Below are 24,885 nucleotides of genomic sequence, written 5' to 3' on the forward strand. Positions count from 1 at the left end.
ATTTTTCTGCTTTATGCATGAGTAATTAAATGGTTTGACTTGTCTTCCCCCTCCTCCTTCACAGCGCGCTTATTACTTTTCTCAAAGTCATCTGCAAAATGACATTTTACAAACAACTGTATAGTTGCTTATAGGGTCAAGAAAGTGGGAAGCGTATGAATACAGTCTGAAGAGAGTGCCTCTATTCTGGAGAGCTTACAGTCTAAGCAGAGAACGTACAAAGAGAACATTAGCTAATGGAGTAATCGAGTGGGATGATTTACAGACTGGTATCACTTTTTGTTTGCCGATTTCCCTGTAGTTGGATTAAGCACATAATGGAAGTCCTGGAGAGGCACTTGGAGGAGGAGGAATTTCAGGCTACCCGGCTGTCAGGTGTATGAAAAATAAAGAACTGAAATTTAGAGTTACGCAAATACAAGGTAATAAAATTAAACAGTCGTTACGGTATGTTAGAGATAAGGTTTGCGATGCTGGCCTTTTGAATAAATCAGAATTTTCAAGCGTGGACTGTTCTTAGTGTTGTTTAAAATATACCTTGATGTTTACAGTAAAAGTAAAGCTTTTTAAAAGTCTAGAGCATACTGAGAGTACTGTTGTGATACTTGCAGTGGGCTATGAGGAAAGAAGGCTGTCAACAGAATGATAAATTGTCATATAGCTGTCAGCTCTTCCTCTCAATTTGTTGCTTGCTTTACTGTTTGCAGGTAACTCCCCAAGCTCGCGTGTCCAGCAAAGACAGTAAATTGTCACAGCAGCACCATGTGCTGACTGGGAAATTGTTTAGCATGGCGCTTCGAGTTGCTTAGCAACAACCTTCCTCTACTTCATTTGTGTTTTTCTTTTCATAGGACCAGTATTCTGTATTCATTTAACTGCAGGTTACTAATTTGCTTTCCAGTTAATAGATCTGAAGCGCAAACAAGGAGAAACAATTCTTTTGGAACTGTTTTCTCTCCTCGTGTGATACCTTATCATGGCACTTTGAGGTCATGAGATGCTTTAGAAGCTGTTGAGTTGCACTGGTGGTGACCCATCCCGTGGCAGTTTGGTCGGGATGCAGCTTTTCAGTGTGTTTATCCTTGCATCTCCCTGGAAGTTGGAAAGGTTGCGGCTCGTGAAGGTGATGTACTAAATAACGGGCTTGGAGTAGGTGATGCTGACATTCTGTATGGCAGAAAATACGACTTCAATCCTAACCTCCCGCACTAATATTTTGACCCCTCGTTTTATAAAACCATCAGGCCACCTTCATATACATTCTGGTGCCATTCCTGATCCCTTAGAAGTGTTAAATGACGTTGTATTCCTGTAGAGGTGTCTTTCGCTGTTAAGTAGGTGGCCTTTCTTGTATTACTAACCTATTTCTGCTCTGAATGTTGGTGGTTTTGCTGCCGTGCAGGTGGTCTAGCTCTTCAGTCTACGCTGAATTCCTTGTTAGTTCCTGGCTTCACAGAACAGTGCAGGAAACCAGCAGCAGTGTTTGGGGAAAGCTGGAGAGCCTATATGCTCTCTGACAGGCCTCAGTAAAGAGGTCAGGTGAAGACGGGTACCTGGCAGCAGCAAAATCACAAGTTCTGAGAAGTCTTTGTGGACTGTGAAGCCTGTTGGAAAGGGTTTGCACCCCTCAGTGCTGTTGCTTTCATTTTGTTGGCAGCTTTAAGCAGGCTTGTCTTGAAAACATGAAAACTGTGCGTAAGCTATCAAGACTTTTCATTGTGCTTCTGACTTTAAAAATAAAAATTTGGAACATTGTGCTGTGGTGAATTTGATTTTTAAAGCAAAGTGCCATAGAAAATATCAGGTCGGTCAGTTTTGGGTTTCACCTCACTTCCATGCGTTATCCTCAAACTTATCCTCAAGCAGGGAAAACAGTGCGTAAGAGAGCAATCCAAGTACTCTGATTCCTGCCTGGGCTACAGAGTCGTGCTCGAAGGTGAATAATCAAGTTATGAAATTAATTTGTATTTGTTCTGTATTTTTTGTATGGCTTATAGTAATGTTGTTATATCCGCGTACATGGTGATGCAGTCAGGAGGCCTGGCATCACATAAAAATTCTTCATCGTTCTTAGAGTTAGCAAGTTTAATTTACGATGGATTTTGTAAATTGATTGTTGAAAACCCATCTGATACACTGGAGGGTAATTTTTGAAGGTGAGTCATAATTGTTAGCATTTTCATGTTTGCAAGCTTTTTGTTTAGACACCATTGATTTTAGAGAATTATTAATTACTAAGATTTATGAGCAGCATTGTAAGGACAGTAGGATATAACTGGATTGCATATTGAGATTAATGGGTGGAGAATTACATGGTATGTACTTTTTATGCACAAATAACAGAGGCAGTGAGGATGAGGTCACTGGCACTGTAGTACTGCCTTGGCTATGTAGTTAGCGTGGATCTGTACGATATTCATTGAAGTAACCGCTGTCTGTGAACTGCAGCCTAAGGCTTTCTAGGGAATGAGGAGCTGACCGGTGCAGTATTTGTTCTAACTAAGTATTTCAATGTCTTCTGTGTTTAGCTTAATTTATTGTCAGAAATGCCCGAGTTCAAAGTTATTTTAACTTGGAAATGCAAACTTCCTCACCTTTTGAAATTTAACTAGAATACTTCAATAGGAAACCAGCCGTCTTTGTTTTAGTGTTAAATGAAATTCTGTGATTTCATTCTGGTGGCCGCTGTTTCCAGTACTTGTATGGTAAATATATACCCACTCTCCAAGCTAATCTCTCTGGCATGTTTTTGAAAATTTAGGTGGTTTCTGGTTTGGAAAAATAAGTGCTTTTGTTTATCTAGGTTGAAAAAAATTGTCCAAATCTTAACTAAGTCTGGAAATCTGGAAAATAGTACAGGGTTGCAAAGAATAGAATCTTAACTCTAAATCATGAAGAGGATCTTTTCTGCTTTCAGATATTTACCTGTGTATGTGGAATGTCCCCAGTATTCAAACTGTGTGTTTAGGGGGATGGGGGGAGCCACAATGCGACTGGCTAAAATAAATGATACAACATTGGAAAGCATTTTAGTAATTTTTAAAGAGTCGTGGCTGGCTGTGGCATGCATTATCTAGTGTATTCTGCTCAGAAGGATTTAACTTGAAAATTTATAGTCTCCGTTCAGAATGTCCATTTTGTGGCAATGGTATGAATAACCTGTAGTAGTAACTTTCTTGATGGAGCTCTTATCGCCCTGGAAATCTCCAGTATTCTGTCTCTTTGTGTTCCAGTGTAAAGCAGAAATCTGATGGTGCTCTTGCCAGCGTTGTTTACTGTTTGGAGAGTTATTAACCTTTTTTCATTTTTTTTTTCTTCCAGTGAGTAAAACTTAGTTCAGCTATACCAACCAACAAATACATAAAAAACACCATTAACCTCTCAAGTTTTATTTTCCTGATTGGTGAATCATTTTATGATAAAATTACCCTTCATTCCATGTTCATGACCAGTTGGCTGCTCACATGAGCGGTATGTGTATGACTAGTTCTCTTACTAAAATTAACTGCAGAAACTTTCATAGATTAACTCTGTCACTTGAGAAATAGCATGGTGACCTACGCTGAAACTGGCTGTTTGTGTCTTTGCTGTAAGCTAAAGTTTAAGTTGGTGTCAATCATCAAGTGAAACTGAGTTATTACGTAATGGATGCTTCCGCTTTCGGTCTGCTCGCTTGTACTGCTGCCAGCTGTGTGGGAGAGCGCTCTTCTTTGGTCGGCTTGCTTTTGGGTGTTTCTGAAGATAGAAATAGTATCGTGTGTGAATTTCAGTCCAGGAGGATGGATTGCGCTCAGGCACTGGAATGCTTAGTGGTTGCGAGGGTACTGTAAAAAAAAAAAAACAAACCAAAACAAAGATCTAAGTGTTGATAGCAAAAGACTACCAACTTCATGTCCCCTGCAGCAGTACTTCTATCTCTTACACCTGATTATTTAAAAATAAAAAAATAATGGCTTGGAGACTAATGAAATCCTAAGGAAGGAGATTCCCAGGAACATCTCTTATTTTCACAAGTGATACACCACACTGACTTTCTAAAGGGTTTATTGTTTTTTTTCTTCCAGGTCCTGTTCAAAATCAGCTGATGCATTCGTCAGATGGCCAGGGATATAGCCCTTCGGTTCCAGGATCATATTCGCATCAGACACCGGCGAAGGTTCCTCCCCATCAGTCTTCTGGACAGTATCACTATAGTGGCTCTCAGAATGTTTCTCAATTAAACAATTATCAAGGACCTGGGCAGACTCTCAATAGACCGCCAGTGGCACCTTTCTCTGGGTCACCAGTACAACAGACAGGTCCTGTTCCACAAGTGCTGCTGCCTGCATTGCAAAACTCAGCTGCTATATCATCTGCCGGTAGCTTTCCTCCTGGAGCTAGCCCACCAGTGCTTTCAAACTGGCAGTACAGCCAGACTCCTGTGAGTCAGCCAGTTGGGTCTCAAACTAGCCATTTGGCTCACGTGACGGGGACAGGGTCAGCTCAGCCACCGTCGTCGTTATCAGGAAATACAAATCCTCCGGGAAGTTACCAATATGCTGCTTCTCCGGGAGGTCCTCCGCTTCAGAACAGCTATATGAAGCCAGGTAACCATAACTTTTTAGTATTTTGCCAATGCCTATTTCTCAGCATCCTTTTTTAAAAAAGAATATAGAATGTACTCTGCAGTGGCATTTTGCCTGTGGAACGCGGTTTGTCAAATCAGATACTTTGAGAAAATGCACATCACAGATACTGGGGTGGTTTCTTTGGATTAGAAATGGAAGTTCTGTGCGCAGGTCAGGCATTTCAGCTGGCTGAAGCAGGTAACTCCTGAACGGTGTCTTGTTGTTTTGGGAAGCTGTTTCTGTGACCTTCACCATTCCTTGGGGTGACTGTTGGAGCATTGGCATGCTTCAGTCAAGTGGGGACTTTGAAAACTGTAGTCCTGTTTACTGAGTGTGGTCTTTCGCAGTTTAAAACTTGTTAGCCTTTCTGTTAATCACTTGATACAGTTAGATGGCCTCAGGTCGATGCAAATAACTTGAGCACAGCCCGGAAAGAAAACTGAAAAGCATTCTGTGCCATTGAAATAGAGGCCAGTTGAATGGAAAGCGTCCTTCCTCCAAACTTGTAATTTTCACTATCTAATAATAATTGTCAGTCTTTAGAAAGTACTCTGAAATCATGAGACACAAAGAATTACCACTTCTGTTTCTGCTGCTTGCGTGCTGGTATATGGAGTGGCGAAAAGTTTTTCTAACACTAAATAGCTCTCTTATATAACTTGTGATTATTATGGAAACAAAGTTAATACTCAAGTTTCTCTTTGCCAAACTGCTGTTTGTTTTTATAGAGGTTTTTCTAACCATCCTTCTTAGCATGCTAATAGGAGTTACATACAGAAATATTTTAAATGTTAAAGCAAATATTTTTTTCTTGTGAAATGCTTTTAGACTCATTAGAGATTTTTCTTGGTTTTTGTTATATGCCTGACTAATTTTGTTATGATATTCAAACTGTCTTAAGCTCACAGAATTTATGAAACTATTTCTGGCAGTTTATTGGCATAAACAATTAGTACTTTGAAATTAATGAGGAAAATGATGAGAAATTTTGGAAAGTGGCATATGAAGTAAAAGTGAGTGTCTAGAATAGGAGAATTCTTATATCCATTCAACAGTGAATCCTCCTGAGCAATTTCCCTGGTAGTTTTTTGTAGAACAATGGTCGCTTATTTTAAAATGAATTTAGCTTATTGCTGATCATGCTCATTCTTACAACAAAGGTCTGCCAGCTCCCTGCCTGCATGACCAACTTTGGACACCTCTTAGACACAGAATCTCGTCGAAGTTCGGTGATAGTGTTGCCTGTATATAGCAATTATTAATTAGCTTTGCAGTATCAAACGCTAAGTGAACAAACAGATAACTTCACTGGACGTGATTTTTTTTTTTTTTTTCCTTCCTTTTTTTCTTTCCCTCCTCCCTTAAATGTGACCATACTGAGCAGCCTGATGAAGTCGCATATTTTGTATAGTGGGGAATTCATCAGTATACTTTTGTGTATGGCTTACAGGCTTCCATACCGTGTTCAGACCTGGTGATACTGGACAATTTGGCCTTATCTTTTGAAAGGCTAACTTTTATATTAAAACACATTGGTGTCTACCTAGAGCTAAAGGGCAGTTATACTGGCCTCTGGAACAAAGAGGTAGAAGTGCTCTTAGGATTTGCCATTATTTGAAGGGAAGAAAAGCAATTTGGTTTCTAAATGTCTTGGCTTGAGAAAGTCCTAGAATTTTAAAATAGAAGCAATTAAAAACTTTCCTGTGACTTTTAACATGGAGGGTTAGGAGAGCAAAACACCTCACACTCGCACAGCAAGTTTATTCAAACTGCACATTGCTGATGCTTTCCCAAGTGAAATCTTTCTCCCAAGTAATTTTAGTAGCTATAGAATCTGTACATTGCTGTTTTGCATCAGATTATTGAAGTGGAAGATGAGCATCGTGTCAGAAGGAATCTGTTTAGACTCTTACTAGTTCATTATTCTCTGATATGAGGCTGTACTGTAACTTTATATGAAGTCCAGACTTAGTAATTGAAGTTGGGATGCTTTCTGCATCTCTTGAAATTCTTACCAATAATAGCAACAAAAAGCTGAAAGAGATTGTGGATAATAGCTACGGGAACTCAGTATGAGAAGAGCATGACAGAAACAATCTGAAGTTGTGAAACCTACGTGCCTGTTAGGATTTATGTCTCTCATGCTTTCTATCATTTGAATAAGAGGAATATTTAGAGTTCAGTCTGTGTGGTTTTGTAAAAAAACTTTTGTGACTTTTTCAGCTGGGTTAACGTCGTCCTAAAAATTAATCTCTTTACAGTATCTGCACCTCCACCAGTGACTCAGCCTTTAACTCCACTCCACCCTCCTGCAAGGCCACCTTTAGGACCTCCGCCAGTTGGTGGTCCACCTTTAATTAGGCCATCAACACTGATAGCAGGACCACCTAATACACAGTCTCTGCTAAATTCAGCTGCAAATCGAGAAGGTAAGAAATAATTTGCTCTTTTTGTTGAATTTGAACATTACAACTTGCTCTAATATGCAACCCTTAAAGTCAAGTACACTGTTCTATTAGACACTTGAGTAGTAAAATTGATACTAATACAGCATAATTTTATCTGAGAGAAGCAGGTAAGGACCTGGAAAGAAGTAAAATATTTCTTGTTGACAGTTGTTAATAAAATAGAAATAATTAACACTTCAAAACAGATTTCGAAGTGCTGTTTAACATGTCCATGTCTCCCATAGTTGCCATCTCTTTTTTTGTTTTTAGTGTTCTAAAATGATATTGAAATTCTGATTTCTCTGCATCTTTGATTGCTGTGGTGGACATAATCTGTGTATAACTTCCTGTATTGTTTTATTCTGCAGGGAAAGCAAAAATGTGAACCCTGCAATTCCTTGCCAGTTTACATAGCTGTACCTTACTCTTCCCTCCTGTGTAAAATCACTGAAGTGCATATCTTGGATTTGTTCATTTTCTGAAGATTGTAGTAGTAGAGGCTGTTAAGCGTCAGCTGTTGAAGACAGATATGTGACTTTCTCTGTCTCCTGTGGGCCCTGCACAAATATGCCATTGTTTAAGAACTCATCAGGGCTCTGTATCTCACAGACCTGCAGTTGTATTGCATTTAGTGCCTATGCTAGATGGGGCCACGTGGTAACTGGCAGTTTTATTTTTACCTACGTAGTTTGTTCTGTCAAAACTGTTGGTTCCTTGCATGTTAAGATTGACAGTTTCTTGTATGTGGTAGCTGTGTGAGTACAAAAATAGTATATTCAGATTTAGCTTGGTTTTGAACATATGAAATGCATTAGAAACCGCTTTTGCTTAGAAAGTCTTTTCTTCATAATGAAGAGAAACATCTTCAGGGCCCTGGAGAGATAGAAGTGTTTAGTCTGTGAAGTAGGTTGACTGCTGCATACTAGGAAGATTCAGCATGTAATGTAAGTTCCTTTCATTGGGTCATCTTTGAAGATTTTAATGATAATAAAAAGTAAATTGAGTACCTGCTTCTCCTTAGCAATAGATAATTGGTTTTGTATATTTAGACATAGTTAGCTTACAAAAAGCTGTCCTTTGGCAGCACTCTCTCCATTTCAACGTTTTTCTTATCTGAGTTGGAATTTATATCTTGACTGGTATGTGACCGTATCAGAACTGTTGGTGTTTGGTGAACAGTACTGGACTAAGTGTGTAAGTGAAGGGAATTTGGTGTTTCCGTGAATTATCAGTGGAAAAAGTTCTTTAAGGAACTCAGTACCTTAATTCCAAGGTACTTTGAAAACTGCAGCTAGCCTACAGACACTTCCTCGGATGAGGAGGAAGTGTCCCCTGACACTTACTGCATATTAACTTGGAAGTTATGACGAATACCTAATCTAAAGTAATCTTAAAAGATCATTCAACCCAAAGTGTAGACACTTTTGTTTTCCTTGAAAAAAGATTGTGGGGTTTTATGAATGTCCTTTGTTGAGGTCATGTCAGCAGGGGAATTGTGTGTGAGAAAGAGGCTAAGATGTATATTTAATTGTTTCATCCTGGGCAGAAACAAAGTAGATCTAAGATATGCTAATCTTCATCCAGCCAATAGGATTTCTTTGCAGTTACCTTATTACAACTTCTTAGTAACTTGTGAAAATTTTTACTGGGACTGTCTTCCTTAATAGGTGATGCTACATCTGCTGCCAGTGATGGGTCTGTGGTCCAAAACAGCTATGATGCAATAGAAGGCGGTGGCCTCATGGGTAAGGCTTTAGAATTAAAAATGTTCACTATTGCATTACCTTTTTTTAAGAGTCTGGGAAAGATAGAAGTTTAGGCACTTATGTACAAACATATATACTTGGTTCAATGTCTGTCTTGAAACTAAATATGAAATTTGAAGCATTGACAATTAGCATTTCTTTGCCTGTAAGTACGGTAAAGCAGTTAAGAGCACTTTGCAAAATTGACAGCAGTTGTCAGTTGTTTACACTCAGAAACGAAACAACAACAAAAAGCCCTCCTGCTGTATTAATGCATTAAGCAAGTTGCAGTTCTTCAGCAATTAATTTTAAGTATTTGTCTACTCTGTCTCTAGCAACTCCACATCCTTCTCCTGCACCCCCAAATCTTAAGATGAATAGAAGTGTTGGGTATTCTTACCCTACCTTACCTCCAGGCTACCAAAATACTTCTCCACCCGGAGCACCAGGAATGCAAGCATCTGCTTTGCAATATCCAGATGGATCAAAACATTTCCACCAGGTAAAGATTGTCTGGTTTTTATCTCAGTACTGCCCATGGTGCGCGTGGGTAAAGAAAAGTGACGATTGGTGTGTGTTGTGCATCTGTGGGGTGCTGCTTCTGTAGTTCACTGTTTGGTGCGCCATTTGTTCAAGATGATAGATGTAGCCTGAAATTAATGCTTTTGCTGACGCCTTGGTACCAGTTTGGAAGAGCGATGTGCCAGCTCTTTCTGAAGTGTTCTATCCTCGAATCTGTTCAGAATATTTCTCTTAAAGCTTTCAGCTGCTTTTGGCATGTTTTTCTTCCCTCAGGTTGCTATTGTTAGCTGAAGTATTTGGTTTTTTCCCTGAACTTTCAAAGCGAACTGACCAATCCTTTTGCCAGCTAAGCCTCTGTATTTCAAGAGCTTTGTAGCAAATGTATGCTCATTTTTACCTCTGTTATGTTACATGCCTAAGTCCAAGTTTATGTAACAAGTAGTTTTTCTAAATATATCCTTGTAATACAATGGCAGTTAATACACAAACAAAAAAAAATTGAAAGGGAAATATGTTTGCTTTTTAAATAAACTGTGGCTTTCATCCAGATAATTGGTGTTAATTTCTGAAATTTTATTTGACTCTAGCCTGCCCTGGGCACTAGTCACTTAACTGCATCTATGGGTGGCCTGAGCCTACAGCAAGAAGGATTAAGACCTGTGAATCTTCTTCAAGAAAGAAATATTCTTCCTATGACCCTATTGAAGGCTCCTGTCCCTAACTTGCATGAAGACATCCAGAAGCTCAACTGTAATCCTGAGTAAGATTATCCATTTGCTGTAATCCATCAAAAAAATAGAAGTATACGTTCCTACTTGTAAACATAACTCTTCACAAAATATTTCCTTAATTTTGTGAGTAGAAAACATTGAAAGCAGGCTTCACTGTGTTACGATAAAGGCGGTAAGTGGTTTAAACGTTGAAGTGAGGAAAATTATCTGTGTGGAAAGTACGAGGAAAAATACCTTGCTTGCGAGGCAGCTATAGACAGGTATAATACAAAAACTTTACAGTATAGTTGGCAATGAGTATGATTGAGAAAAGATAAAATAGGAGTTAACTCACTTGAGTGAGGTACACCGAAAAGATTGTGAATGCAGAAACATGAGTGACCTCTGTATTGGAAGTAACCATTTAAAACAATGGAGTAAATGGAATGTCAAACAAGGGGCTGGCAGTTGGTTATTCAAGTAATCTCTCTGAGGAGACCAACCAAACTGTGTATAACCAGGTACTCCTGCTTTGCAAGCCTTCTATGATAGATAAAGGAAATAATAGCATCTTTGTGAAGTTGTTCATACAAACAAGCTGGGCTGGATTTGCAAAAGTACTGTGCACATCTGCACTTTGGAAACTACTGAGTTCTGAAGTGTCTAGAAATGACTGTGGAGTTATTTATATTTTTGTGTAGTTTTAAGACAACCTTTTAAACTTTGCTGGTTCAGATTTGTATATAAGGCCACCTCAAAATGGTATTCCAAAATAACACTTAGTATATAAAGATTTGGTGCAACTTTGAACATTGTTAGGCTTAGCTTTGACTTGAGTGACTAAAATGACACTCAGTTGCCTGTAAAGAGCATGTGTATAAAATAACGTAAGAACTCAAAGTATGTACTGTGGGTCAAGCTCAGACTAAAACAGAACGATTTGGCAGAGTTGGAGAAGAGCCTTTACCTGGAAACGGAAATTCACCATCAGCAGCTCTAGAAAAATATAAAGGATGCTCTGTACTACTGAAATCATCATTTTATTATCTGAAACCCTCTGAAAATAACCCTTTGTCCTCCATGTAGGTTGTTCCGCTGTACCCTGACTAACATTCCTCAAACTCAGGCCTTATTGAATAAAGCCAAACTTCCTTTGGGGCTCCTGCTTCATCCTTTCAAAGACTTATCGGTATGACAAATATTCAAAACTTTAAATGCTGAAATATCAACAATGCCTGTATTAGCTGGACCATGAATTATAAAAGAAGGTCACGTATGTTGGCTAATCTTGGCCCAGAAAAATTACCCTGGTAACTGACATTTCCCTGTTCCATACAGATCATTGTAATTTTTCTGAATTTTTTCTCCCTACCATTTTTAAACTTTCAAGCCTCACTTCTTAATCAAAAAAACCTCCCAAACCACAAAAAACCAGAAGCTTAGAGGCAGCACAGCACTCAGACTGTGACAGAAGGCAACACATCTAAATTCCAGTATTGCTTAGATAGCTTTATCTTGTCACATATCAGTTGTAGTTATTGATTTCCAATACCAAACCTAGTACTAATTCTAAACTTAATTAAGAATAACAAAGTTAAAGGGGTTTGGAAGTCCTCAGGTAGCCAGGAGACTTGTGAATTTAGCAGTGCCTCTTTTAAACATTGTTATTTTTCACAATTTAAGTAACTTTTCAAAGATGTGGGGTTTTTTTCTGATTTTTTGATCTGTATTGGGTGTAGGACTTGATCTTAAACCTTGATCTTTAAACCATCAGTGTAAAATTCAAGACTTTAGCGGCTTGAAAGGGGAACCTACGCAGTCAAAGAGGTTAGAGCTCAGTTCCGACCAGTTGTGTTATTAAGGAATTGTAGGGGTGCTATGAGGATGCAGAAATACTTCTTCCTTCAACAACAAGTATGCTTTGACTAGCTAACCAGGAAGCACAGTGTAGATAATGCTGTTATCGTAGATGAATAGCTGTAGTGTGGTGATGCTTTAAAACAGGAAGCTTTTCTTTTCCAGCAATTGCCAGTGGTGACTTCAAGTACTATTGTGAGATGCCGTTCATGCCGGACATACATTAACCCTTTTGTCAGCTTTCTAGACCAAAGGAGATGGAAATGTAATTTGTGCTATAGAGTGAATGATGGTAGGTTTTAAATGTGCTTATTGCTTTAAACTGTTAAGGTTAACCTTTCCCACCTTGGCCTTTGAGACTGTAATATTGTTGGCCATATCAGTACTAGGGTTCATCATCAGTCATGCTGGGGCTGTGAGACATGAGAAATGTTTCCCATGGGCACAGACAGTGGTGTCACTAATGGAGCACAGTGAGCCTGACATGGTCTCCCAAGGTACTCTAGCAGGTGACAAAGTAGCTGCCCTGCCTAGTAAGTTCTCCAAGAAGCGTTGCCCAACAGGCACAAAAGACTTGATGTATTTGTTTTAAAGTACAGCACAGCTAATACTAGTGTGAAGTAATAATATACAAACTTATCTGCATAGTTCCTGAAGAATTCATGTATAATCCTGTGACAAGAGTTTATGGAGAACCTCATAAAAGACCTGAAGTCCAGAATGCTACTATTGAGTTTATGGCTCCATCAGAATACATGGTAAGGCTTTATTTACTTTTAGTTATTCTCTCCCTTTGTTTTCTTCCAGAGGGAAGTCAGTAAAAGGCTTGTTATAGAGGATGCTTTCCAGCTCAGTAGAACAGTTGCTGCCTCAAGGAGTGTATCTGAGAACTCTTGGGAAGAACTTCAGATAGTTCTTCATTTCTAAACATTTATGATGTCAAAGTTCTTCTGTATTTAGAATATGTAGGTGTTTGTTGTCTTCTGGAAGAAAACTATAATTCTAGAATTACCCAATAGGAAACAGATGCGTTCAGAAGTATTAGCTACCATCTGTGTGCTGTTTTAATAGAGTTTAAACTTGCAGTGGAACGAATAAACCCAAACTAATAAATGTCATTTTGAAAATTAAAGGTAATCTTTTCTTTGCTCAGCTACGTCCACCTCAACCACCTGTGTACCTCTTTGTGTTTGATGTCTCTCATAATGCAATAGAGACAGGATACTTGAATACAGTCTGCCAGACCTTGTTAGACAATCTTGACTTGTAAGTACCTTTTTCTTAGAATCTCCTATTTTTGTTCCTCTTATGACACTTGTGATAGACATCAACATGCCAGTACTTCCTGTCTAGAAGAGAAATTTCCTAGCGTTGGCTAGCAATGGCCAATGTTGTATTAAAATGTAGTATAAAGCTGTAGTCTTTTTGCCATCACAGGTGCACCGGTATAAAAGGTAATTTTGAGGCTTGTTTCTTAGTCTAGCTCTTCCTATCTGCTTCACCAATCCCAAAAAGGAATAAACATCATGTTTATGATGTCTTTTGAACTGTTTTTTTTAAACGCTGAAATTTAGATAAGTATTTGCTGAAATGAATGCATACATCTAATAACCTTTTCATAGAATACATGCTGTTTGAACTTATATAAATGCTGCTTGGTATCTTGCAGCTTGTTTCTTCCTTTTCTTCCATTTCTTATTATCCTCTTAAAAAATTTCTTGAGTGTCTGCTAGGTGACTCTACTATGAGCTCCTTTTTTGGTTTTTCTTTTTTTTCTCCAAAATGACTTAGTCAAGCTGTTGCAGTGTAGCTATTAAGCTAACTACTTGGTAACAACCTTGGACAGGTGCAGTGGATGTTCAAAAAAAAAAAAAAAAGCCTGCAGAAATGAAATTTCATCTTGCTGAACACCATATGTCTCATTTTTAGGCTTCCTGGGAACACTAGAACAAAAATAGGCTTCATAACATTTGACAGCACAATCCATTTCTACAGTCTTCAGGAAGGTCTCTCTCAGCCTCAGATGCTTATAGTTTCAGATATTGAAGGTATGCAGAAATAAATTCTGTGGTTAGTATCTATTAATGACTGCTGGTTTTGACAGCCTTTTTAAAAAAAAAATCTGGTTGGAGTTTCTAGATCAGATCTTTAGTCTCTCTAGTAATGGCTTAAGAAGTAGCATATGTCTGTGTTCGTTCATGAAGCCCCTGATGTCTGACCAACGCTGTGACTGTTCACAACTTAAAACATGAAGACAGCCTTCCTAACTTCTAGTTTAATTTGTACAATTCTCTAGATTTCTCTTATGATCCCAAATACTGATGCTTGGTAAATTGCTATAGATTCTGCGGTGAGTGATGCTTAGTGCTTGTTCCTTCTGCCTTTAGTTTCAAGTCACCTTTCACTGTATGTTATGGGGCAGGGCAGAATGAACACTAGAAAACCTTCACTATGCGTTTTTACTTAATAGTCTTGATTATCATTCAACCCTATCAATTGCTACTCTAACATGGCATTCTAGCCACAGGTATGCTTATGAGGAGAAAAAGAAATCCACATAATTATGTTTGAATGGGTTTACACACTGATACTGTGTTCTTTTTTCAATAGGTGTAATGGTTGGCAAATACAATTGGGGGAAGCTTGATGTGTTTTTAAAAAATAACTTAAATACTTTTTTTTTCCTTCCAGATGTATTTATACCAATGCCAGAAAACTTATTAGTAAATTTAAATGAAAATAAAGAGGTAAGAACTACCTTAAATAACTAGTTTATTTAGGGTAGTAAATTGACATGGTTTGGGATATGCTTGATAATTTCTGGATTACTTAATACTCTTTAAAACCTACAGTTTAAATGCCAATTTTGAGGTGGAAAAAAGAGGTCTTTTAATTTATCCATGTGACTGTAAACTTTTGCCAACCTGAAACAAGACAGTACTTGACTTTTGCTAGGGCTTTTCCTTTACTACCTTAATATTAGAAGCATTAATGCATGTTTATGTATGTTCAGCAATCACCTCTATGAAGAATAAAACTCCGAAGACTCCTAGTCTTAATACTTTTGTTTTCTCAATTGTAGCTAATCCAGGATATGTTGAGGACCTTGCCACAGATGTTTACTAAGTCCCTGGAAACTCAGAGTGCTCTGGGGCCTGCATTACAGGCTGCCTTTAAACTGATGTCCCCCACTGGAGGTAGAATCTCTGTCTTCCAGACACAGCTTCCATCTGTGGGAATGGGAGCACTAAAGTCACGAGAAGAGCCAAACCAAAGAGCAACCGCGAAGGTTAGAAAAGCAAAAAGGCTGAGAGAACTGACTACCCTGTTCTGTATATGTAGGTGGTTCTGGAATTGCCTGTTCTGGGTTAATTTTGTGGTTCTCTGGTTGAACTAACCTTCCTTTGTTAAAGTTGTGGAAAGAACAAAAAAAACCCCCAAGCATTATAAACACAGATTAATGATCTGAATATTTTTTTTTTTAAGATATCATTGTAATCAGTGATGGAGAATCAATTATTAGTGTCCCTGAAAAGAGGCAATAAATTTGTTAATCTGTTTGAATTTCTTTTGTATTTTGTAATACTCCTTTATATTAACAGGACATACATCTGACACCGTCGACTGATTTTTACAAGAAGTTAGCCTTGGACTGCTCAGGGCAGCAGGTTGCAGTGGATTTATTTCTTCTTAGTGGACAATATTCTGACTTGGCTTCTCTAGGTAAGTCATATTAAGCTGTTTTGGGGCGGTAACTCTTGTACTTCTGGCAAATACATAGAATCTACATTAACATTTAGTATATGAACCTGATTTGAATGAATCTAGTGTGTCAAGATGCAAATTCATCCTTGATGAGCAGTGACGGTGAATAGAATGTAATCTTTCAGTCTTTCCTGATTTAACCTAGCTGTTTTCATATTCTCCCTTAGTGAGTCAGGATTCTTGTGATCCTGGTGTAAGTGCCTGAAATACTTTCCTTCTTCTATGCCTTTTAACCATCAGTGTAAACATCTTTAGAGTAAGCTTCATTAGCATTTTAATTCTTTTTCTCCATTTAACGAAACTTTCAAGTGACAAAGTACCTGTGATTTCAGGCCAATGGAAAATTATTTCACACCTGAAACTACGTATGTATTTGAACATATAGTTGTGTTACATCTGTCTCTGTATGCAGGTCTACAACTGTGTAACAGAGCTATTTGTAGGTGTGAACAGTTTAATAATAAAGGTAATAATGCATTCAGCTGGTGTATTTAAAGACCACAGCAGCAACTGTCTGCAGTCTGCCAATGTATGTTTGTTTTGTTTCAGGTTGTATATCAAGGTATTCTGCAGGTAGTGTCTATTACTACCAGTCTTACCACCATAAACACAACCCTGTCCAGGTGGAGAAATTGCAAAAGGAACTGAAACGATATTTAACTAGAAAGATTGGGTTTGAGGCTGTCATGAGGATAAGATGCACCAAAGGTTTGAACACAGTTTGGTTTGGGGTTTTTTTTTGGGGGGGGGGAAGGGGAAGCGGATGTTTGCTGTTACTTGGGAATGTTTTGATTGGTATTTTGGCTGTTATGTAAGCTTAAATGCTTAAAAGACAAAGATTAGAAGAGTAAAATTCGGTACCAGGAATCAGACCATTTATTAAAGACTGTATTTGCAGTGTCTTTACTGGCATCCAAGTTCCATTTTACAATGGTTAAAACTGGAAATTTTGTTGGACTGCTATTTCAACAAGGTACTGTTTTTATAGTCTAGAGAATTACTACTATTCTGCATTGATTTGACTTCCAAATTCCTGCTTTCTCCTAGGTTTTATGAATTCTATGGATTAGTTGTCTGTTTAGGATATTTACCTTTCCTGAAGATACTTTATTTCATTAAGAAGGATCTTAAGATTCTGATACAGAGCCATCTAAAGTGATGGCAGATGTGTAAATGGTGCCTGTATTTCACGACTATAAAAATAAAATTCAATGTACTGATTCAATACAATGCTTACCCTGTAGGTCTTTCCATTCATACTTTCCATGGGAACTTCTTCGTACGATCTACAGACTTGTTGTCGTTACCCAACGTAAACCCAGATGCGGGATATGCTGTGCAAATGTCAGTAGAAGAGAGTCTTACTGATATGCAAGTTGTTTCTTTTCAGTCAGCTCTCCTGTACACATCCAGCAAAGGTAAGATATACAGGTAGCGTTAGCTGCATTAACAGTACAGTATTCAGATGAGTCTTTTTGTGTCCATTTATCAGCTGCAATTCAGTTGCAGTAAATTACACAAACTATTTTATCTAATATCAAGATCACAGCTGTGACGTGTTACTGCATGTTGTTGATGTTATTGTTTCTTCCAGACCAAGAAGTTTCTTGGGAAACTTAGTTCTGGTCCAAAAATAGGTAGACTTAACCTAGAAGCTGAGAACTAACCATTTTTAAAAGCTACTGGAAATGGCCTGATTCACCACTTTTATGATAAATTAGATTAAATCTTGATTTTCTTTTTTTTGCTATTGAGTAAACAGTGGCATTTTTTGTATTGTTTCATAAAACAGAAGTTATGTTTGGCAACTACAGTTTTCTTTTCTTACAGGTGAAAGACGAATTCGTGTCCACACTATGTGCTTACCTGTTGTAACAACACTGAGTGATGTCTACCTAGGGGCAGATGTACAAGCCATCACTGGGCTGTTAGCCAATATGGGTAAGCATGATGAGAGCTTGTTTGGATATGTATGGATGATATCTCTAAAGCTCTGAGCCGTAATCCTCTGGGAAGTAACCTCAGAAGGAAAGATTCTCTCATTCTAAGAGTGCTTTCAAAGTTGCAAACTGAAGAGGTTTGTTTTTAATGCTTGGCTTAGGTAAACTATCGGTATAGTTGTATGTAGTCACCTGGACTTAATCGTAGTCTGGTGCATCATCATGGGCCCCTGGCTTTTTTTCTGAATCACTTGTCTTGACTTTCTCTACAGTGTAGTAAAAGCTTATTAAGATGCATGGAAGTATATATTAAAATGAGAAAAGTTAACATATGTGACTGTATTTCTACCAAGGGAGGAAAAGCCTCTTATTTGAGCTTTGTACTCTCTTTTTAGCTGTGGACCGATCAGTTTCTGCTACCTTGAGTGATGCTCGGGATGCCTTGGTCAATGCAGTGATAGATTCTTTATCTGCTTACCGTTCATCAGTCCTAAGCATTCAACAACCTGGTCTCATGGCTCCCTACTCACTACGGCTCTTTCCGCTTTATGTACTGGCACTCTTAAAACAGGTAAGAGTTAAAAGGAAGCCGTGCAAGAGGATGATTGTCTGTTTGGCATGTCAACCTGAAGTAAAAGGACATTTCTTTGATGTACACAATACCATCTACCTTCTCTTTCAGTATTTTTGTAGGACTCAAAACTGAGAAGTTGCTTGATTTAGATCGTTCAAGAAAACCAGCCTTCCTGCAATTTGCCATTAGAGTACTGAGATATTTTACAGATTTTTGAAAACGGTCCTTCTTGCACAGATAAAGTTCTCTCAAGATAACAATACCATTTCTCTGCACCCCAGAATTTGATGACTTGAAGGGTCAATGTAGAACATATTTGTTTCTCAGGCCTGGGTAGATAACATATGATTTTACAGGCGGTGGATGTGTGGTTTTTATCTTGGAGTCTGTTACGTTATGAAAAATGGAAGGATTTGGAGAATTTTATGGAGCAAATGTATCAGGGTAATAATGGATGGGCCTTCTGCTCTTGCGTGCAGAGGAGAGCAACAGGGGACAGAGAAGATGTTTAAAGATGTTTATCACAAAGGAGAATGATCTAGTTGAGAAGCGGGAGTTTAGAAGTGTGTATAAAGACAAAAGTGTAAGTGGTATAAGCAAGGGAACAAGAAAATCTTAAAGACACCGACTAGTCTAGAGAATGTGGAAGGGCACTGGTAGAGTGTTTTTCCAAAAATCTAACTTTTGTGCATTTCTGGAAATGTAGATCCACACAGCAGTTCAGTGTGGATTAAGAGAGCTAGCTGGCTGGCAAAAAGGTAGTTGGCTGGCTGTTCTCGCAAAAGGTTTAAAGCATTTCACAATATTTGCTCAATGTAAGTATTTTTTGATTGGATTTCTCTTTACTTATACTAGAAATCATTTTAAGTGTTGGACAAGCTGCCTTTCTGTTCTGGAGGGAATTTTCTGATTCATACCTCTTGACAAGGAATTAACCAGCATGTTGCTATTAGCGTGTTCATACTGACATTTGAGCTTTTTCATGTAGAAGACTGTATAACTGCTTGACTCACTCAACTGGGAGGAGCAAGCCCTTGTTTCAGTTATAGCTGGTTTTTTTGTCCCAACAAGCCAGGACTGTATCTTTATCGTAAATCCAGAATTACCTAAGATTCTGTACATTGAAGCCAAATGTAATCTGCTCCGATATTTATTCTTTTAAATTCCATCAAGTAGCATTTTTGAGGTGTATGTTAGAAGAGAGATATTTCAAGATGCTTTCATCTCAGCTGTAGTGCTCACTAGAAAGGATTGATGGTGCAAGGTCATGGGAAGTTCTAGAACCCAGAAATGGGAATATGGAGAATTGTATGATTTGTATGTGAAACACTGAAAAGAACTATGGAGAAGTGAAATAGCAGTGGTAAAGTACCATATTTTGAGAAAATAGTTATGGCTCAACTCTAAGACTTTTAAGTAAGTTGGAAATAAATGATAGGTGGTATGCTAAATTCAGCTTATCTCACTTTGTTTTCATGGTCAAATTAAATGCCTGGTTTTTTGCAGAAAGCATTTCAAACTGGGACGAACGCACGTTTAGATGAACGCATTTTTACCATGTGTCAAGTGAAAAACCAGCCCCTTGTTTACCTCATGCTTATGACACATCCCAGTCTGTACAGAGTTGATAATCTCACAGATGAGGTGAGTATTTGCATTGCTACATGGTCTGTTTGTCTGGTCCCAAAGATTTGTGAGATGTGAAAATAAGTTTGTGTTAAAAATCTCACAAGTTTTCCACATTAAAGCTGCATAGCTAAAATGTACTGTTTCATATTTTCCTATTTGTTGCATTTACACATTTGTTATTTGGGATTGGACTGATGAATTCTGGAGAGAAGCTGTGCTCTGGCTATGGATGGATGAGGAAGGTTTTTTCTAACTTACTTCTTTTTGCCTTGTGTCATTATTTTGCATGATAAATCACATGTACTTAAAGACAGTATAACATATGTTTTAACTTTTTGTCCCACTGTAGCTTCCTTTATTTTAAAATGTCAAAGTAGTTCTGTGAACAGTGAGAGAGTGTTTATGTAAGAGCCTGAATAATTTTAGAAATCACATCTTTTGTATATAACAAATCTGATATGCCAGTTCTAGAACTAATTAACTAAGATTACGTTGATGAAGTACGCCCTCTCTGAATAAAACATTGAGATTTATTAGTAAATTATGCACATGAACTATGACTTGAACTGATCTGAGGAAAAGGGTCCAGCTTCAGTATTCAGTGTAATATGTCCTATTCTTATTTAACCTTCTGTTCTTGTGCCTGTTTCAATGTATCAAGACGTGAACCGCTGCTTTTCTTTCTGCTTTTTCCTTTAGGGAGCTCTTAACATAAATGATAGAACTATACCTCAGCCACCCATTCTCCAGCTGTCAGTGGAGAAGTTGAGTAGGGATGGTGCTTACCTTATGGATGCTGGCTCTGTAAGTTGTGTGGTGGTAGTGATTTTAAAAAGTATCTAAATTTACTGGATGCATCCTTTCTGAGAACTCAAAATGTGTAGAGACTGCTGAGGTGTGGTTTTGCATTGGATTATGTTGTTATTGCTGGGTATCTTTCAGGTAATGTTTCTGTGGATTGGGAAGAACTGTGGGCAGAGCTTTATCAGCCAAGTCCTTGGAGTTCCAAATTACGGCTCAATACCGCAGAATATGGTATGTGTCTGCTTTGCTGTACACCAGTCGTACAGTGCTGCCAGCATATTATTTTCACGAGAACCTAAAATACCACTATTCAAATATTAGCCCTCTAGTTATTATTCGCTATAAATCCAGATTCAGGGAAAGAAATAATTTCTATTACCTCTCTTGGAGTTTCTCCAGGCTAAAACTTTCTGTATCTTCCCATGAAAGCACAGTAAGGAGAGGCTGGCAATGATTTAAGTTTCTCAGAACTGTGGGAGCAGACTGAGGATACTTGGGAATAGTAAGGACAGTGGGTTAGTGGGAAATCCTTCGGCTTCGGCAATAAAACGGGTATCGACCACAGCTCAGTCATCACTGTTCTGATTGCCAATTGCTTATACCAGTTTAGTGCACTTGACTGTTTCAAGCCCTTTCAAAGGAGACTAGACTAAAACTATACATTACAAAGCATATCTGTCTGGGTTTCCTTTATACCCGACCAGGATAGAGTTGGGCTATTAAGTGCTCCTTTTACTGTTTTTTTTCTGAAAAATATAATGTATGTATTAATGATACCCTTTGCCTCTTAGACGCATCTCCCAGAACTTGAAACTGCAGAATCCATCAGAACAATAGCTTTCATTTCTTGGCTGAGAGAACAGAGACCTTTCTTTCCTATCCTATATATAATAAAGTAAGTGGTTTTTAACAGTCTTTGTGCTTCTTTAGGGACCTCTTAACAATACATATTTGGATATCATATACTGAACTTTCCTAATGGAAGTTTTAACAGTGGCGCATGCTGTGCCTAACGGATTTGACAACAGATATGACTTGTTATGAGTTGTCTCCAATTAGAATTTCCACAGACTAAAAAAGACTAAATGTCACAGAACAATCTTTAGTTAATGGCAGATAAATTATGTAAATGCTGGTAAGCGCACTTGTTGGGATTAATCACAAGGGCTACCTGAGATCCTCTTTTCAAATGTCCTTAAGTTCTTGATACATCTTGCCACTTGACCTGTAACTTTATTAATGCATTGCACTGTAGATATTGGTGAATATTTATTTCACTCAAACACTTATATTTTCATTTTTAAGGGACGACAGTCCATTGAAATCAAGTTTTCTGCAAAATATGATTGAAGACAGAACAGAATCAGCCTTATCATACTATGAATTCCTCCTTCATATACAGCAGCAAGTGAATAAATGAAACACGTAGCCTTTGGCTCACTACTTTAAGGAACGATTTTGCAGTAAAGAACGATTGTGCTTGTAATACCTTCATTAAATCTGTGGCCTGAGGCAGTTGATGAGAAGTTCTCACTGTGATTTCAACAAACTAAAGCAAATAAAGGACCACATCTGAGAATCAAATGTGCAACTACATAATATTGTACCTTAAAAAAAAAATCAAACTATTGGAACTGGTTGAGCACCTTTAATTTGCTGCAAATCATGTTTTTACTGTAAGTAGTTGCAGCATGAAGTACATTTACAAAGGCAATACTGAAAAGGTGAAATACATTTTGTAAAATAAAGAGTTCTTTGTTGTTCAAAATGTATATTTCTGTAACTCTTTGCATTTTTTTTTTGCTGCTAGATATAAAACCTCACAATACTGAATCATGATTTGCAGGGAAATTCTTTCTAAGTGCATCCAGTGATTACAGACAGAGCATCTCAATGTTCAACTTAATGCTTAAAGTAGCAATGAAACAACTGTTCATTGTGAAACGAACAAATACTTTATGAAGTGTAGAATCCAGTGCTTGGATTGGATTATGGCTAATAGGACTAAAGGTAAGCTTAACCCGGACAAGATGGCTGAATTTGTTAAAGCTTTTAATAAGTCAGTATTCTAATTAAAAAATAGAGTGGGGAGGAGCAGGCCCTATGTGAGACACATTTTCAAAAGTCAGTGGCTGAATCAGCAGCAAAAGTAGACTTAGATAGATGGCAAGCTTTGTTTTTCTTCAGTAAAAGGAATAGTTTTAATTTCAGTTTGTGAATGGTGTAGGAGGGGAAGGGCAAGGAAGGTTATCTCCGATTTTTTGGTTTACGTTTAGTAGACTTTTGGCTCTTGTTTACATTAACTGAATATTAGGCCCCTAAAATCTGGTGTTTTTCTGAAGCGAGTTTGTGTGATGGGACTTCAAACCTAATGTTTTGAGACAACATTGAATATTCTGAAGTTAAAATTGGAAAAGAAATTGTTTTTCCAAAGACAAAAATATTATATTGCATTTGAAGATTTGTTTATGGTTTGAGACATGCTTGAAGTTTTCACAAATTTTTTTTTTACTGCAGCTGTGTAATGAGCCTAGGTCCAAAGCCAGTGTGCACCAAATAAAAGCTTTAAATATACTCTCAGATCCCTGCCAGAGCTACAGATGGAAGTTGACATTGGACCTGAAGTGAAAATTTATATACAAAAATATTTAAATCATTTTATAAAAGTGTATTGATAATTGTTCTGTTTTGGAGATTAAGCTATCATTGATAGCTACCAACATAAAGAGTATTTAAGTTACTGTATCCCTATACCTGTGGAAGTGTTTCATATGGGAAAAATCTTGGTTTGCTTTTTTGTTTAATAGTGGTAAACTTAAAGGTCTTGCAACACCTACTTCCTGGGGCAAGTAACTTCAACAGGTAAAACACACGTGGTCAAATATGTACTGTGATTAGGTTAGTTAACTTACATTGTGTGATACAAATGTCAAAGGACATCATAGGGTAATCATTTGCTGCCATTTCAGGCTGTAGCTGCACGTGATTGTCAGGAGTTGCCTTACTTCAGGGGAGGAGTTTCTTTGGGGAAATTGTTCTTGTCGCTTGAGCACAAGAAGCTGAAGTTCAGAACAATGTCTAAAATAGCATGAAAATACTATTATAGAACCAATTTAAGCTTCCCTGTCTGCTGTCTCCATAGCAAACAGAAGTATATTTACTTGAACAGCTTTTCAGAGAATTGCACAGTTTCTAGTCATAGTGAAGAGGTTTTTTAAGTTTTGACAGTCTGATTTTTTTCTGGGGGAAAGGGGTCTCTTAATTTAAATCATAAATGGAAGCTATGCACTTGCATAGGTTATGACTTAAAACTTGTGGTTTGGATATATTATCACTCAGATGTTGAACATCCTTGCATCTAACAGCCCACCCAAAGTCTGTTTCTTACTATGACTGTATTTTGCTACTATATCCCTTATTTTTTTTAAAAACCAGAAATGTTGGAGATGGCTTCATTGATTATGTACACCAGACTAATGGCTGAAGATGTCAGTCTTTGTGGCAATTAACAACTTTGAATTAAAGTCCCTAAGTTTTACAGAGCAAAACATCATAAACAAGAATCAGATGAACCCTCTTGGAGTTCTCTTCACTTTGGAAGAAAAGTCTGTGTTGAACTTCGTTAGTTTATTCCTCACAGTGGGAAAGGCCTGCTGGTTTACCTTGTATTGCTGTAAGGGCAATACAGGACAGATGATCTCACAAACTACCTATGATGTGTCATTTTTACCTACAATTGAAAAATGAGATCACTGAAGATGAACTGCAAAAATACGCAAGAGTGGCTCTGGTACTTAGATCTCAGCACGATAACTCTACCACTGCAAATGTACTCTATTTTTCTAGTTGAGGACTTTTTTTTAAAACTATTTCTGTATTTGACACGTTAGTGTTCAGCCAACATTGTTACCATCCATTTTACTTTGCTTTCATTATCGTTTTTAATTTAATATATTTGAGTCTAAGTCCACATAGACTGTGTTGCAATAACTAGAAGGATTAACTTTTCTTTTATTTAGAATTAATTTCTTAACAGAATTTAATCAAAGATGCAGAATGGCTGTTAAATAAGGGACCATTAAATGTGATTTTAAGGTTCTGTTTACTATTATGGATGTAATCCTTACAGTAAATTTAATTTTGTAAAGTAGTGTATAATATTGTAATATTAAATCTTTGTTTTCTGAACTCAAACATTTGATCTTCAGTATGAAGTTATAAATCTTCCCCCTTCTGAATTTGAGACAGGATTTACTTGTCCTCCTTTTTACAGTTTGTAATTTTC

General features: G+C 37.6%; 1 protein-coding gene across 1 annotated transcript; it reads left to right on the forward strand.

Moving 5' to 3' along the window:
• The first annotated feature begins 379 nt into the window (after positions 1 to 379).
• Positions 380 to 22,397, forward strand: SEC24A (SEC24 family member A). The gene is made up of 23 exons (XM_009575011.1): positions 380 to 422; positions 4,065 to 4,586; positions 6,869 to 7,036; positions 8,722 to 8,799; positions 9,135 to 9,301; positions 9,909 to 10,081; positions 11,118 to 11,220; positions 12,054 to 12,180; positions 12,537 to 12,646; positions 13,042 to 13,154; positions 13,818 to 13,936; positions 14,580 to 14,635; positions 14,971 to 15,177; positions 15,491 to 15,611; positions 16,203 to 16,361; positions 16,898 to 17,071; positions 17,484 to 17,594; positions 17,989 to 18,164; positions 19,674 to 19,811; positions 20,496 to 20,600; positions 20,739 to 20,831; positions 21,392 to 21,495; positions 21,906 to 22,397. The coding sequence occupies exons 1-23, from the start codon at positions 380 to 382 to the stop codon at positions 22,018 to 22,020; spliced, it is 3,282 nt and encodes a 1,093-aa protein (XP_009573306.1). The 3' UTR covers positions 22,021 to 22,397.
• Positions 22,398 to 24,885: the final 2,488 nt, after the last annotated feature.

The sequence above is a fragment of the Fulmarus glacialis genome, unplaced genomic scaffold (assembly GCF_000690835.1).
Source record: "Fulmarus glacialis isolate BGI_N327 unplaced genomic scaffold, ASM69083v1 scaffold20300, whole genome shotgun sequence".
Lineage (NCBI taxonomy): Eukaryota > Metazoa > Chordata > Aves > Procellariiformes > Procellariidae > Fulmarus > Fulmarus glacialis.

Excerpts from the sequence above, each read along its gene's own strand:
- SEC24A (XM_009575011.1), top strand. The coding sequence starts at position 380 with ATGAAAAATAAAGAACTGAAATTTAGAGTTACGCAAATACAAG. Across the intron at positions 14,636-14,970 it reads ATTTAAATGAAAATAAAGAG|CTAATCCAGGATATGTTGAG; the intron begins GTAAGAACTACC and ends TCTCAATTGTAG. Across the intron at positions 16,362-16,897 it reads GAGGATAAGATGCACCAAAG|GTCTTTCCATTCATACTTTC; the intron begins GTTTGAACACAG and ends CTTACCCTGTAG.